This window comes from Castor canadensis, chromosome 10 (assembly GCF_047511655.1).
Source record: "Castor canadensis chromosome 10, mCasCan1.hap1v2, whole genome shotgun sequence".
Lineage (NCBI taxonomy): Eukaryota > Metazoa > Chordata > Mammalia > Rodentia > Castoridae > Castor > Castor canadensis.
Genome location: NC_133395.1, coordinates 100,970,358 through 100,986,414, shown reverse-complemented (window position 1 = coordinate 100,986,414; position 16,057 = coordinate 100,970,358). Strand labels below are relative to the sequence as shown.

At 39.5% G+C, this 16,057-nt stretch overlaps 1 protein-coding gene across 2 annotated transcripts in view; it reads right to left on the bottom strand.

Moving 5' to 3' along the window:
• Ngly1 (N-glycanase 1) overlaps nt 1–14,367 on the bottom strand; it is a 48,248-nt gene extending 33,881 nt beyond the window's left edge. The window contains exons 1-3 of one of the 2 annotated variants that reach the window (XM_020180150.2): nt 14,179–14,367; nt 7,321–7,435; nt 1,275–1,520 (exon numbers count right to left, since the gene is read on the bottom strand). In XM_020180150.2, coding sequence (XP_020035739.1) covers nt 1,275–1,520; nt 7,321–7,435; nt 14,179–14,309 — 492 coding nt within the window. In that variant the 5' untranslated portion in view covers nt 14,310–14,367. The remainder of the gene's footprint in view (nt 1–1,274; nt 1,521–7,320; nt 7,436–14,178) is intronic. The other variant, XM_020180149.2, reaches the window with a different exon arrangement.
• Nucleotides 14,368–16,057: the final 1,690 nt, after the last annotated feature.

The following is a 16,057-nucleotide window of genomic DNA, read 5'->3' as shown; positions in this document are numbered from 1 at the left end:
GCAAATATGTTCAAGGTATACTAAATGCACATATGGAATCACCACAATGAAATTACTATAAAAAAAATAAAAATATTATTAATGTATGCTAATCCAAAAAAATTTTTAAAAATTATACAAAAAGGTAGTGAATTTAATAATTATCATACAAATTACTATACAGAATTCTGTATGGAGGGTAATTCCACAATAAGTGGATAAGCTGGGTGCCAGTGGCTCACGCCTGTAATCCTACCTATTTGAGAGGCTGAGATCAGGAGGATCCAGGTTCAAGGCCAGCCAGGACAAATAATTTTCAAGACCCTCATCTCCAAAATAACCAGAGCAAAATGGACTGGAGGTGTGGCCAAGTTTGTAGAGTGCTTGCTTTGCAAAAGGAATTATTTTGTACTGGGGTGTGGTTCAAATTATAGAGTGCTTGCCTAGCAAGCACAAGGCCTGAACTCAAAACTCCAGTATCAAAAAAATAAAAAGGAATTTATGTAAACAGAGTATTTCTTATTAAATGGAATTATTTAGTTTTACCAAAAATGCCTGCAAGACATCAGAAATCTGATTTTAGTTCTTCAGAAATAATGTCAATGTGTGCTAATAACCACACTTCAGTGATTTCCTTCACACCTACTATCTGTACATTAATTTGTTCTTTATAATGGAAACCTATAGAAGTTGATTTTTCATTGAATTAAGATACTGATAATGACTGGGCTGCTGGAATTAATAATTCCCATGATGAAAGGCAGCAGGTAAAATTTAGATTAAAAGTATCAACGTAGTAGAGAAATAATTTGACGGTACCTTTGTTTTAGGTTAAAGAGAGATAATTTATGTACCTGATTTAAGTACCAACAGAGCAGATATTTATAAATGATAAATTAAAACTTAAATTGGCTCAGGAGCAAAAAGCCACAAGTTTTAAAATATAAATAAAACAGCCAACTATGGCTGTAATCCCAGCACTCAGGAAGCTGAGGTGGGTGGATCACTTGAGTCCAGAAGTTAGAGAACAGTCTAGGCCACACAGCAAGACCCTATTCCTCCCCCCGCCCCGGCAAAAAAAGATAAAATATAAATAAATGGTAGCCATTTCCCCCACACTTGCTGAAATTTGTTATTTTTTTTTTAAAGGGGTAAAGAAATTTAGAGATGTTAGTGTTGTAAGAACAAAGAAAGTCTGAGACATAAATTCAGGACTAAATGACAACATACTCTAAAGCTTTTGCTTATTTCAACACTTTGCCAGCTGGTAGAGGAAGATTTAATTTGAACATTACCTTTGGAGGAGAGGGTGAATTTGATGACTGTCCTTGGTGGTTCCCTGCGTGCTGGGTTAGCCCATTAGGATCTGAAGACTGTGCTGAGGGAAGCTGGGTACTGGTGGCAGGTTGATGAGATGAGTCTACTTTGGGGCTCTTATTTGACCCATCCAATCTGCTACTTCTCTCTATAGCAATCAAGTCACGAATCTTTTGCAGCTGCTCCACTGAAGCTTTTTTAGGAAAGATAAGATGTGTTTCTCCCTGGAATTAAAAAAATTGGGAGAATTTTTAACCTCTGCTTTATACTGACAGTCATGCTTACATATACAATAAAGTTAATACTATTGAATACACTACATTTTAACATACTGTTTTTATAAAAATTAATAAAATGTCTGTTGGCATATAATGCTTAGGATATTTAATGCAGTTCAAAGGACATTCAGAAAAATATTTGTTTTGGAATAGAGCATAAGAGGTGCAAAACACACATTTTTATCTTCTCTGCAATAATCTACTATTATTTTCTATGAAATTCCGTATGAAATAATTATACTAAAGACACAATTGGGGTCATTAAGATCAGCAAGAAGTTATGCAATGCATAGAATAACTATAACTGACAATTATTTGAATATTAAAAGCTAGTAGAGAGAATCCTGAATGTTCCCAACACAAGGAAATAATCCATGTCTGAAGTGCTGGTAAAATCGATTTCCTTAATCTAATCATTACATGCTGCATACATGTATTGCATAAACATTGCTAAAAAGTTATGTAACTACTTATAAACCCAAGTTTTTAAAGAGCAGCTACATGATTAGATGTCTGAGTATGGGGTTCACCAATTTTTCCAAAATATCAAAAAGCATACCCTGATAGCCAATTTAAAACTATGGGTTTTTTTTAATCAGAGCTTTGCATATGCTAGGCAAGCTGTCTACTACCAAGCTACAATCCTCAGCCACAAATTATGGATTATTAACAGTAATAGAAAGATGGTCCAAATAAAACAAAACATTTGTTTAGATGCATTTAATGAATATTCACTGTAGATAAAATAAACATTGCAACAAAACTCAAAACATAAAATAGTATATTACAAAACAAGAAAACAGGTAAAATTAAAATATATTCATTCAAATTTCAAAGTTTTGAGAAGAAGTGCTAGAGCAATAGTTCTGTCAACTGCAAATGAGATAAAAAAGCTGCTATAACATGAAGTAAATATGTGTACACCAGGAGCATCTGAAATAGATTCCACAACTGAGAATGACCTACAGGAATCAAATGATCAAGACAATACTCAATAACAACATGAAAATTGATTTCATATTAATTCTTTTTCAAAAGCTAGAAGAGACCAGCAAACTCCATGTACTATCCATATCAGCTGTTAAGAAAAGACTACCACCAGTTGGGTGTGGTGGCACCCACCTATAATCCGATCTGCTGGGGAGACAAAAGCAGGAGAATCCTCAGTTTAAGGTCTGAGTAGTTAGTGAGACCCCCTATCTCAAAAACAAAAAGAACAGGACTAGAAGTGTAACTCAAGTGCTAGGCCCTGGGTGCACTCCCAAGTATTGACAAAAAAAAAAAGACTGCTACCATTTATCTCATGTATGTGTTCTAGTACTGTGCTGAGCATTCATACACATTATCTCAAAAGTAATTCGCACAACTACCCTGAAAGGTATGCATTAGGTTTATCCTCATATTTTACATGAAAATATGAAGACTCAGAGATGTTATGATAGCCTACCTGATGCTACAGAATAATTCAAATTACATGAACTCAGGCCAGGCATGGGAGCTCATGCCTGTAATCCCACCTACATGGGAGGTGGAGATTTGGAGGCAGAGATTAGGAAGACTGAGGTTAGATGTCAGCCCAGACAAAAAGTCAGCAAGACTTCATCTCAACCAATTAAAAAAACTAGACACAGTGGTGTGTCCCCATAATCCCAGCTATGCAGGAGGCATAAGCAGGAGGATGGCAGTCCAGGCTAGCCCAAGCAGAAAGCACCTGCAAAAATAACTAAAGCAAAAAGTGCTGGGGGTGTGGTTCAGGTGGTAGAGTGCCTGCCTAACAAGTAAAAGCTGAGTTCAAAAGCCAAGGGGAAAAAAAGACATGACCTCAGTTGTTTTGCTATAAATGACTCCATCTTAGACCAAACAGAGACCAACACACAAGACTGCACAATTAGTTGAAAGAAATAAGCAAACCGAACATCATTATAACTGTGATGATTACATATATAACTGACACAACTTTTATAAAGGAAGTGTAGAAGAGTGATTAACAGAGACTGAGAAGGAGGAGAGGGGCATAAGAAGAGCATGACTGATGGATACCATGTTATAATTAAAAGATGTCTGGTGTTCTTTGTAGTAGTAGGGTGATGATAGTTACAATAATGTGCTGTTATATCTCAAAAAGATCTTGAATGCACTCACTATAAAGAAATGATAGTACAAGGTGACTGACATGCCAATTACCCTGATTTGATCATTGCCCAATGTAATATATCATGACATCAGAGTACCTCATAAAAATGTACAAATATGTGTCAATCAAAACACCAAATTAATAACATTTTAAAATAGAAAAAAGAAAAGTTATTATCTATGATGAGGCCTGGGAAGAGAAATCAGACATCTAATTGCCCACCATTAGTGGAGCAGCACTGAGAAAGGCTGACAGGTTGTAAGAGGAACTAATGGAGTTGAAACTGAACTCTACTCCCAAAAAGAAATTTGCTGTGCTTTTGAGTTGACCTATCAGAGACAGTATGACAGGCATCTAGAATTAGCTCTCAGTCCACAGCGCAAAGATGCAGCTTGTGCCTTGCTCCCTTCCCTTTCATCTTTTCACCACCAGTCCTAAAAGAACATAACAATTACGGCCAGAATGTCTGTACCAAAAAGTTTCATCAATAGCAACATATTCATAAAAGGACAAAATTACAGATTTGACACACTAGATCCAAGAACACTTTAAGAAATTACTGAATTCCAGGATTTAACACATCTGTTTCTCAAAACATTTTTGCTGAGGCAATTCTCACTGCAGGACGTTTAGCAAACCTGGCCAGTGATATCTTTCAGACACCAAACAACCCAACTGCCTCACAAGTTCTCCATGCCCTCTTCTCACAGGTGTGAGGAAGAAAGTGCAGATGGAGGGCATGTGCATGGCCCTGACTCAGAACCAATCCACTAAGTTAAACTGCAGGGTCACATATCCACTTGGATCCCTGGCTTCCTCAACCTCACTCTCATCATTTCGTTAAAAAACTGTAGCCTCAGAGACAAGGGGGCTTATAAGTGTCCAGGAATTTAATACACAGTTGTAAGCTTCAGGACAGATTTTAGAGCCATGCATCGACTCAAAAGCCCACTGAATTTCTTTTTTGATAGTAGAGTTCAGTTTCAGCTCCATTAGTTTCTCCTACAACTTAGTGACACTGACAAAAATTTACTTCAGATATGTCCTCAGGTGCAAAGTTAAAAAACAGCTGGAAAATTTAAATATAATTTGGTTTTATCAAAACATGCTAATGCCAGGCCCAGTAGCTCATGTATACAATCCCAGCTCCTTGGGAAGTAAAGATCCATGAGGATCATGGTTTGAGGCCATGTTGGGTAAAAAGTTAGCAATACCTTTATCTCAATAATTTCAATGCCTGCCATTCCAGGTATGCAGGAAGGATAAATAGGAGGATCATGGTAAGAGGCCAGGCCAGGCAAAAAAATGAGTCTCTATCTGAAAAAAATAACTAACGCAAAAGGTTGGGGGTGTGGCTCAAGTAGTATAGTACCTGCCTAGCAAGTACAAGGTGCTGAGTTCAATCCATAGTACTGACAAAAAAAAGAAAAAAAATTCTAAAATTGTGACTGTTTGTGTCAAATACTACTCCAAGTCTCAGAGTGGCTTGTTATGTGGCACTTTAGTGAACAACCATCCAGTTTGCCTGAGACTGAGGGATTTTCTGGGACACCGAAAACTAGGGGAGAGTTGGTTACTCTACCTGGCACTCAACTATTCGATGAATAAAAGACAAAATATAATTTGAATCTATGGCACTTCAAAAACCAGTACTGTCTCCACTTGTCAATTACCCAGTTTTCTAGTCCAATTTGAGCTTCAAAAATCTGCATTTCCTCAAACAAAATCAACAATGCTGTAATTTCTCTCCCTACAGGTTTCAAATTCTCAATGTTTAGATGCCTGTGTATAATCTATGGTCAGATGACACCGTAACTTATATCCTAAGCTTGACCTCTTCATCTGAACTATAGGCTCATTTATTCAACTGCCTGATTAATCTTTACTTGACTAGTATTTAACAACAAAGTAGTTATAATTGTCCAAAAGGTAACAGTGGTTTCTCCCCTGAAACCTGCTACTCTCCAAGATATCTCCATCTAAATCAACGGTAGCCCACTCCCTTAAGTTTCTCAAAGCAAAACCTAGACATTCCTGATTCCTTCATGTCCCAAGATCCATCTCATCAACAAGATCTGTTGTTGAGAAATTCTGGACTCAGCTACTTCTTTCCCTTTCCACTGTGATCATTTCTTTCATTTCTTAATTCAGCGTGTCTCCTGGCTGCCTAATGTCAGTGTGTCTGTGATGCTCTATTACTTTTACAGGAGCTAGAACACAAGGAAACAGACAGACAAAAAAGCCCTGCCCTCAAGAATCATACAGAACTGCTACCATCTCTGATTTAGACTAATAAGCCACTGGTCTCCCTGCCACACTCCTTGCCCCAATCCCAGAACACTCAGAACACTCTCTTTACAGCAGCTATAGTACTCTTTGGAAATCCTCTTCCCTGCTTAAATTTTCTAAAATGTCTTCCAATCTCACTTAGAATAAAGTCAAAGTCTTTACCATAGTCTTCAAAAACCCCATATGTCTTGGTATCTGTCTCTACAGCTATTCTCTGCATCAGAGCTAGAACTCCTTTGCACATGTCAAACTTTCTGCCCAAAGTTGCAGATATCTGAGCTATTTCTTGTCACTCAGGTTCTGGCTCTATCTCCTCAAAGGCTTTCCTTGGCTACTCACTGTTATGCAGCTGCCTGCCACTGTAGTTGTTTTTATTGCATTACCCTGTCTTACTATTTTCTTTGCACTGGTTTTTGCTTTTCTGTCTACCATCTAACACATTAGAATACAAGCTCCATCTGAGATGGGATTCTACTGGCTTACTTCATTACTGTATCTTCAGGGTTTATAATGGGAATCTGGGATGGGAAGCTCAGCATCTCTTTTCAACAATATTTACAACTGCCACTTCATCACTCAGCCTGCCATTGACAACTGAGCCTCCACAATCTTATTCAATTTCGTTCAATATTCTAAAACCCAGAAATAGTTTGGGATATAAACATAAGGAAAATTCACAATCTTTTTTTTCCTTAGGACAAAATTCCATTATGTTGCCCAGGCTGGCCCTGAACTTGTGATCCTCTTGCCTGAGCCTTCCATGTAGCTGGAACTATAGGCACACACACCATGCCTGGCAATTTTGGTAATTATTTTCATTGTGTTATAAAAGTACCCTCTGCCACAAGATCCCAGAAGACAGAAACACCAAACTCTTCTTCCAAAATAAAATAAAACATTGAGACTACTGCCACAGAAGAAAACCCTTCTGTGTGCCAACTGAACTCAGCTTTTCTATGTTTTACCTCAGATCCCTTCATTTCTTACCGGAGACAGGTGGGGAAGCATTGTTAGTGTTCATGTACACTCACAAATTGGGTTTTTGCTAAGACTCTAGAGGACCACATTTGATCCTTAAGATGCATGTTTGATCCTTCATATTCTAAAGAACTGAGACTTGTAAGAATTTCTCTGTAGACACTGTTATATTTCATTCTGAAATACTCTAACTTTTAAATGTCTAAGAGGTAAAAATATAACTAGTCCTACAGATAGCCAAAATGATCAATTAATGAAAAAAGGCTCTTATTCCAACAATTATTTACCAACACTATGACTGCCTTACATATAAAGAGGAGAGAGGAAATCCTTACAAATACTTACCTCTTCAAAGCCCATTTCAAATAAACATTCAACAGCTCCTCTGACAGGCAAGAGTCTAGTAGAAAAAGCTGTGTTTCCAATACGGATAGATCTGTATTTTTCATCATTAGGGTTCCTGATAGAAAACAAAAGCTGAATTATACACACACACATATATATAATACATTTATTTGTATAAAATTTGTATCTTTCAATGTTTTTGCATCCCCTTTCACATCTTATATTGGCTATATTCATATATGCTAGTATAATCTCTCAACTTCTTTTTTTTTCTTTTGTGGTACTAGAGTTTGAACTCATGGCCTACACCTTGAGCCACTCCACCAGTCCTTTTTTGTGATGGGTTTTTTCGAGACAGGGTCTCATGAACTATTTTTACCAGCTGGGTTTAAATTGCGATCCTCCTGCTCTCTGCCTCATGAGTAGCTAAAATTACAGGCGTGAACTACAGGCACCTGGCTTTCTTCTTTTTACTAGTGTATATTAGTTGTGCAATGGAGTTTTATTGTGATATTTGCATATATGTATATAATGTACTTTGATCAAATTCATCCCCTCTATTAACTTCTTACCCTCCTACCCTTTTAAAAACAACTTTTAACAAGTATCATTATTCTGTTTTCATACATGTCAATGAAATACCTCAATCATATTCATCCCCCCTTCACCCGCTCCTTTCACTGCCCCTTGATTCACATATCCAATTAGTTCCAACTCACACTCCTGTCACTCATTTTGTGTTTTAGGTCTGGAATCCACATGAGAAAGAATCAACATGCAATATGTGTCTTTCTTACTTTAAAAAGAAAAGGGGAGCAGTCTGGAAAATAGTCCAGTTTTTTGATTCTTACATTGGGCACAATCTCCCCATCTAACTTACAGATAGTGTTAATGCTGCCACAAGGAAATTCCATGCTGTTGGAATAGATACCTTTTTGACTCTCTTAAGTTTCTAAAAGAAGAGAGTCCATGTAAGCTCCAGACAGGGCAGAAAATTTGTTCTGTTGGATCCCCACAATCTAAAATGGTGCCTGGTACAAAGATGATAGTTAATACGTATTTGTGAAATTAAAGATTTATACATTTAGTTTCACTTATAGAAGCTAAAAAGCTTTACTTCCAACAAACATGAACCTAGGTGTAAAACTTATCAGTCGCTTGTTTTTCATCTTTCCTAGACCAATGATTGTTTTTACTGTTAAGGTCACAAGTTCTAAACAGTGCTGTTCAAAATGTCGAAGATTGGTGCTAATCTACAAACTCTTTGCTACCATTCCATGAGAAATGCAAAAATTCAGTGTCCTGTAATTTTTACAGCAATTTTCATAAATCTACAAAGGATTTGAAATTAAAAATAACTTGAAAATCAAAGATAGATGAGAAACACTATGAAAAATATATCCTCTAGTCTTTAACTTGGTGTATGAGATCAGGACTTCTTAATCTTGACATTACAGACGTTTGGTGCCAATGCTGAGGGGGATGTGGTTTCCATTGTACACTGTGTCATAAGTGTGCCTCTCTTTCTTACCATTCAACACTAAAGTATAAAATAATCCTCCATTTATCAAAGCTAATTTCTTTCTTTCCCTCCTCTCTCTCAAGGATCTTGTTATCTAGCCCAGACAACCTCATGATCTTACTGCCTCAGCCTTACCAGTGGTTAGGATTACAGGCATGTTCCACCATATCCCACATCCCAAATCCTATCTTTTTCTTATTAAATATAGTGAGCAGACAGACTGGAAGGGTCATAAGCATTAATCTAACGCCGAAAGTCTGTCCCTGAAATCTTCAAAGACTTGGAGAATTTGGCAGGAGAGCCATCAAACCCATTACATCCTACTTTTGCCCTTGGAAAAGTGCTATACAAACATCTTGAATTCTTAACTTTTCAGCACCATCTCAGAATGTCCACCGCTATTGAACTCATTACCCCAGTCTTCATCCTGGAGTGTCTAAGGTACCCTCCTAAGGTTCACCTTGATTTTTTTCTTAAATTTTTTCAACTAACTTAATTTTCTCTGCAGATTTTTCTCAGTTTTTTAGAGCAATTCATTAACTACTTTCTGCAGCTTGTAACGTTTTTAACAAGGTGCAATTACTTTGCACCTATGCTTGGGACATTTTTTGGTAGGTGTTTTTTAATGATGTTGAACAGAATGAGGTACTGAAAGGGCCTGTCACTCTGAATACTGTGATGGCTAATCTTGTCAACTTGAATGCTTAGATTAGTGCTGCATACCTCTTGGGCTGTCTGTGATAGGGTTTCCAGAGACTATTAGATGTGAAGGCTTTAAACTTCACATTAATCAATGGATTCATAATAGGATGGCATTATTGGGAGGTAGTAAAAGGTAGGAGGTAGATCCTACCTGGAGAAGTAAGTCACTGGGAGTGTGCCTTTAGGGCTATGCCTTGCCCTGGCCCTTTTCTATATTCCTCCTCTCTGCTTCCTGTCTGGTACGAAGTGAATAGCTCTCTTCTGTCACTGACATGATGTTCTGCCCAAGTGCTTGGGACCAAGGAAACTACGGAGTGAACCCTCCAAAACTGTGAGCCAAAATAAGTCCTTTTTAAAATTGTTTGTCACATATTTGGTCACTACAACAAAAGTAACTAACCTAAATACATTTTGGTGTCTTCCTAATTGTCTTACTCCCTCCCATAGTTATCTACCCAATTACTTAACTTATGGAGATATAATCTTTGCTTTTATAAATGAGTGGTAAGAAAAAGTCATACTTTTCATTATAAAAGTCACAATCTAGCAAGGCATCAGTGGCTCATGCCTAGGTACTTGGGAGCCTGCGATTGGAAAGACAGCGGTTCAAGGCCATCCCCCACAAAAAATTAGTGAGGCCTTGTCTCAACCAACAGCTGTAGGCAGCGGCATATATCTGTCATCGCAAGCTACCTCAGGAAGCTGAGACTGGGAGAATCACAGTTCCAGGTCAGCACAGGCAAAAAAATTTGTGAGACCTCATCTGAATGGAAAAAAGCTGGGCATGGTGGTATACACTTGTCATCCTAGTGACGGCGGGAAGCTTAAAATTGGAGGATCACAGTTCACACTGGCTTGGGCAAAAAGCAAAACCTAAGGCCAAAATAACCAGAGCAAAAAGGGCTAGAAGCATGGCAATACAGCACCCACCTATCTCATAAGCAGGAAGCCCTAAGTTCCAATTCCAGTACCACCAAAAAAAGGTCACACTCTACCATCTAAGATTGTAAGGCATGTTAACAATAGGCAGTAACAGCAGTATCTCAGAAAAAAAAAATCCTAAATTCTTATCTCTATTTCAGAAATGCTGCAAATTTATCTGATCATTTGCTAGACCTCTTCCTCTTTAGAATGCATAATCCCAACAGGGTTCATATAAATGAAAACTCAACACATGAGTGCATCCTATAGTCTGATTTTATCACTAATCACAAAAAGCTGGTTTGTAGATCATTTTAAAACTTTGTCTAATCCTTAAAAAAACCTGTCATTCTGTGATACACTTACATTTTTCAAAAATATTTATCTGCCTAAAGAACAATGCTGGAGCTGGGTACTGGTAGCTCACGTCTATGATCCTAGCTATTTGGGAGGCTGAGATTAGGAAGATAGAGATTCAAAGCCAGTCTGGGCAAATAGTTCACAAGACCCCCATCTCCAAAATAACCAGAGCAAAATGGACTAGAGGTATGGTTCAAGTAGTACTCAGTTCAAAACCCCAGTCCCACCTCCCATATACACACAACCGTCTCCCCCCACCCCCGCCCACCCCCCCCACCCCCAACACAATGTTAGAACCATATCTGGCTCCAACTCTACCATTCTCTGTGCTGACAAACCAAAGCTGTACACCTAATTTACTTTAACATGAACAACAGCAAAGACAGATAACAGCAGCAGCTATGTATGTGCCAGGTCCTTTCTGTTCCTTTTCTGCTGTTACTTCTGTTTTGCAGTAATCCTACAATGTGTTTTTCTTCCCTTTTATAAATGAGGAAACTAAAACCCAGAAAATGTAATGAATTGTCTAAGATCAGACTCATAGAAAATAGCTGATTAGAATTTATACTCACTGATCTGATTATAAATCTCATGTAGTCTCTACCACATAAACTCATCAATCCTAAATTTACTACTCATGGTCAGTTTCTCCAGATATCTGTAGTAACCTCGATTAAAAACTGAAGTTCTACTCCTCCTTGCACTCAATCATTGAGAGCTATTAATCCCTCCCTGTATTATTTCTTTCTCTATTCCATCTTCATTTATAATTATGACTTCACAATAGTTCAGAACTGGAATCAATACCTTGTATCTTTTTATGCCACTATTCTACATGAAATATTCATTAATGCTTCTCTTTGATTCCAGAAACAATAAGTGCTTTTTTTTTCCCTCCCACCTATCATGTGTCATGTCAGACATGTTCTTTGCTACTTCATCAACTGGTCCCACTTTATCAAACCACTATTCTTGGGCAAAGGATTTTTTTTTTTTTGGTAGTACTGGGGTTTGAACTCAGGGCCTCATGCTTGTTAGGCAAGTGCTCTACTACTTGAGCCATTCCACTAGCTTCAAACCACTAATTCTTGAGGGTGTCTGATGTCAGGTCACCAGTGATTTCCTCACCTAAGTGTGTAAGTGCTTAATAACTGTCTTGGAATTATGAGGTTTTATGCTGTATCTGCTTTCCATACATGCCTTTCTCCCAAAGAAACTTATGTTCTTTGAAGAAAGAAACCATTTTCTATTCTTGACTCTTCTGAATCACAACCAGTGCAGATGTAACCAATAGTCATATGCAGTTTGCAAAATAAATTAGTGGAAAATCAAATATATATTTTAAAGAATAAATGGACAAATTAGCTGAGGAATCTATGTGTAATGCCAGTGAAAGTACAGATTTTTGAGAACAGTATTACTGAGGACAGCTCATCTTCATCAGGTGAATGGCATCTTTTGCATGCAAATTTGTCTATATTTCATTCTGTAATTTAGCGAGATCTGTGACTGTTAGTTGGGGACACGATAAACATCATCCAAAACACAAATTTAAAACTTAACCAAATTATTTTCACTTGTGATTAAGCATATAGAGCAACAAGTATCACTGCTCCAAAAATAAAAAATCTACTATTGAAATTCTCAGTTCAACACCATAAAAAGAAAATGTCAGACTGTGAGGCAGGAGTAACAGGTATCAAGACAATAATGCCTTAAAAAGTGCCTTACCTCTAAGGCTAGTGGATTTCCCAAAACAGCAAAAGGAACAGTAAACTTTGATTTTACCTCCTCTCATAAATTAGACATGCACATCTGTAATGTTGTGTGGGAACTCTGGAGCACGTTTTGTTAAGAGGTTATGAGGTCAATAGATTTTCTGGTCACGGAAAAAAGGATAGTGTTGACCCCACGTACACCTCCCCCCGCAAAGCCTGAAAGAATTTGAGTATGAGGACAGAGACAGTATTACTGAAGACAAACGGTAAAGGGCAGTTTGAAAACTCCCATTATATGAGTTCCAAACTCCTAATGTCCCTTTTAGATTAAAACTCTCAAGGTCAGAAACATAAGTGGTAGTACAGACATGAACTGAGAGCATACCAAGTTTCTTTCAGAACTTTAACAGACATTAATGATGATTATGATGCCAAAAGCCATTATTTGCATGTACAGCTTGTCCTACCTCAAAACACTTTGATCTCAGCGTTTTCGGTTTCACTGAACTGAACGCAGAAGTGAGTCCTTTACTCAGCCTTCTCCTCCGTTTTAAGAACAGTGGGGGTGTTAAAGAGCCCTGTGGAGCTCCGCTGGGAACTCCCAGCTGGTGAGTCCTGGAGGACCCAGCCTGAGTTTTGCAGTCGGTATGTGTCCTGTACCCTGAGAGTTGTGAGCGCCCTCAAGGTAGCGAGGTGAGGTGTCACAGAGGAGGAAGGTGATCACCACCTCACGCAGGTCACAATTATGTAGCTGTGAAGAGACCACATGCTTCAGCTCTCGTAGCATCTGGCACACAATAAAGGGCTCACTCAGTATGTCCTCGCTACCACTTTAAAAATCAGTAATGTTGCCTAAGTGAGCAATTACTGCCACGACTTAAAAACTTCCAACTATTTCTAAAAACTGTATTACATGAAATCTACAGCCTTGAAGCTGAGAATTCCTTTGTGAACTTCTGGTCACACCAGGGGCAGAAGGGGAAAAAAAAGAATTTGGGTAATGATGGTGATCTGACGAGGCACCTGCTTTAAAGCACCCTACGTTTTCTTCATTTCCATCCCACTTCCCCTCTGAAGAGGTGCGGCCGGAACTGATTCAACATGCCCCAATTTGAGCTGCACACAGTACTTCTACTCACAGGAGAAGGAAACCCCATGACTCAGTCCATGGGGTTCTCACGTACAAGGGCCATTTACAATCCAGATCTTAATGCAAAAATTTTAACTTTAAGTTAGGATAGTCAACGTTTTCATCAATACAAATGGGCATAAAGAGGCCATAAAAACTTGAGACGCACATACACCTACTATACGTTTTCGGCTATAGGATTCGGGCGTTCACAAAACGGGACGCCACCCGTCAGGGCAGACCCTCTGACAGCCACCCGGCCGGGGAAAACCACGCGCGGAGGAAGCGCAGGTGCCGCCCCTGCCCCGACGTTTCAGAGAGGCGGGGCCGCCCCCTCCCCGCCCCAGATCCCGGACATCCCGCGGTCGGGTGCACAGTCCCCGCGGCCGACTTCCGCCCCGCGGGTCCCGAGGCTCCAGGTGCTGCCCCTCCCCGCCTGGCTTCCCTCCCGGGCCGGGCAAACCGGGCCACACAGCCGCCACGCCCGCCCGCTCGCCGGCCCGCACCTTAGGATGTTGTCAGCGTAGGTGAGCAGCAGCTTGGAGGCTTCCAGAAAGGTCTCCGGTGTGTTCTGGCAGAGCTCCGCCACCGCTGGGGAGGCCGAGCCAGACGAGCCGCCCAGCGCCGCCGCCGCCATGCCTAAGCGCCCGCGGCCGCCGCTGCCCCTGGCGCGCCGCGTCCCGCACTGAGCAGGCGCTTCAGCGTGCCGCGGCCTCCGCAGCGGCCGGGGGGCGGGGACTCGGGGGCGGGGCTTAGTCATGGAGGGGCGGGGCTAATGTGAGAGGGGGCAGGGCTCGGCCGGGAGAGAGCACTGCGGGCAGGAGCTGCAGTACTGGGACCCCTCAGGGCCTGCCCAACTGACCACCTAAACCTCCTTCCCCTCCCCACAAATAGGACAGTTTTACAGCTTGCTCTCTGCAGCTGTCCTAAGTAAATGCGAAGTTGCGCAAGAAAGACCCCAGAAGGAAGGAGCAACAAATGTTCAAAAACAAAGCCGTGGCTGTAAACCCTGCTGGGTTGCTGTTGCATGGATTCTTTTCAGAATTCGATGATTCCTCTGTAAAGAAGCGTTTCTTAAGTTGTGTGTTACAACGTGTTAACGGGTTGTGGACTCAGTTTACCGTGTGGTGACCCACATAAAACACACAATAATAACAGAATAAAATGGGGGAGGAAGAAAGGAATAAAAGTTTGCATTCCACATACTTGGGATAAGTATTGTGTATTTTGCAGGTATATGTTTAGCAGGTATGGTATTTGATCAAAAACCCTTATTCTTAGAAAATAACTTCCTAACCTCTTTAATCCAGCCCTCTGCCTTTTGGTGAGAGTAAAATATATTTTACCAATGGCTTCCTTTTGGTGCAGAAATTCCTTTCAATAAATATTTTTCTTGACCTATGTTATTTGTGCAACCTCTTTAAATATTCTTGATATGCCATCTTGTTTTTAATATTTGAAAATTTCTTCCAACATCTCTGAGCAATCACTTCACTTACCACTCATCTGCCAAATACAAGTTTTTAGTAATTAGGTTTTTGGACCAACTTCAAGCAGATTATGTTCAACAGATAGTGTGTAAGTAGCACTGTAACCAAATTTTCAAATTACCACAAAGGTAATTTTTTTCTTCTGGCTCACATAACTGGTTAATAACGACTCAGGGACACTAGACTGTGGCTTTAGTATCCTTCCATCCCTTAGGACTGAGGTCAACTGGAAAAGGCCAGATAGTAAACGTTTTAGGCTTTATGGGAAAAAGTTCTTGACTACGAGCTCTTTGGATAGCACTATTTTGGATAGGGAATTCATTGTAATAAGGTACTTTGTCTCACTGTTTTCTCTGCTTCTTTCACTTAAGAGTTTCCTTTAGAAAAGTTAAATATCTTAAGCTACCCTTAGTCTCTTTATGCCCATGACTGTGTCTGTGAAAGTATGATTTAGCCTTTAATCAGTCTTGAACTTCCTATTCTTTTTGTTGTTGTTGTTACAATATAATGATTTTTTCCAAGATTCCAGCTCTATTAAGTAACCATCTTCAGAGTTGAGACATGGTGGCACTATTACTAAATGGAATAGAAAAAGAAATAGCCCACTAAATTTTCTCCAGGACCAGTTTGGTCATTAAAAAAAAGAAACGCGAACTTTAGAGCTATAAATGTAGCTCAAGCAGAAGAGTGCCTGCCTTACAAGTGGGAAGCCCTAAGTTCAAAACCCAGTACTGCCAAAAAAAAAACAAAAAAGAAAAAGAAAATGTAGATCTTAATAATGACCATCAGAAAGATGAAGCCACTCAGGAACTGTGTAGTGATCGGCTATTGTGTGGTTGTAGCGAGTGATTAACCAACATTCAGTGCCTGCTATATGCAGTCTGAGGCAAACAGC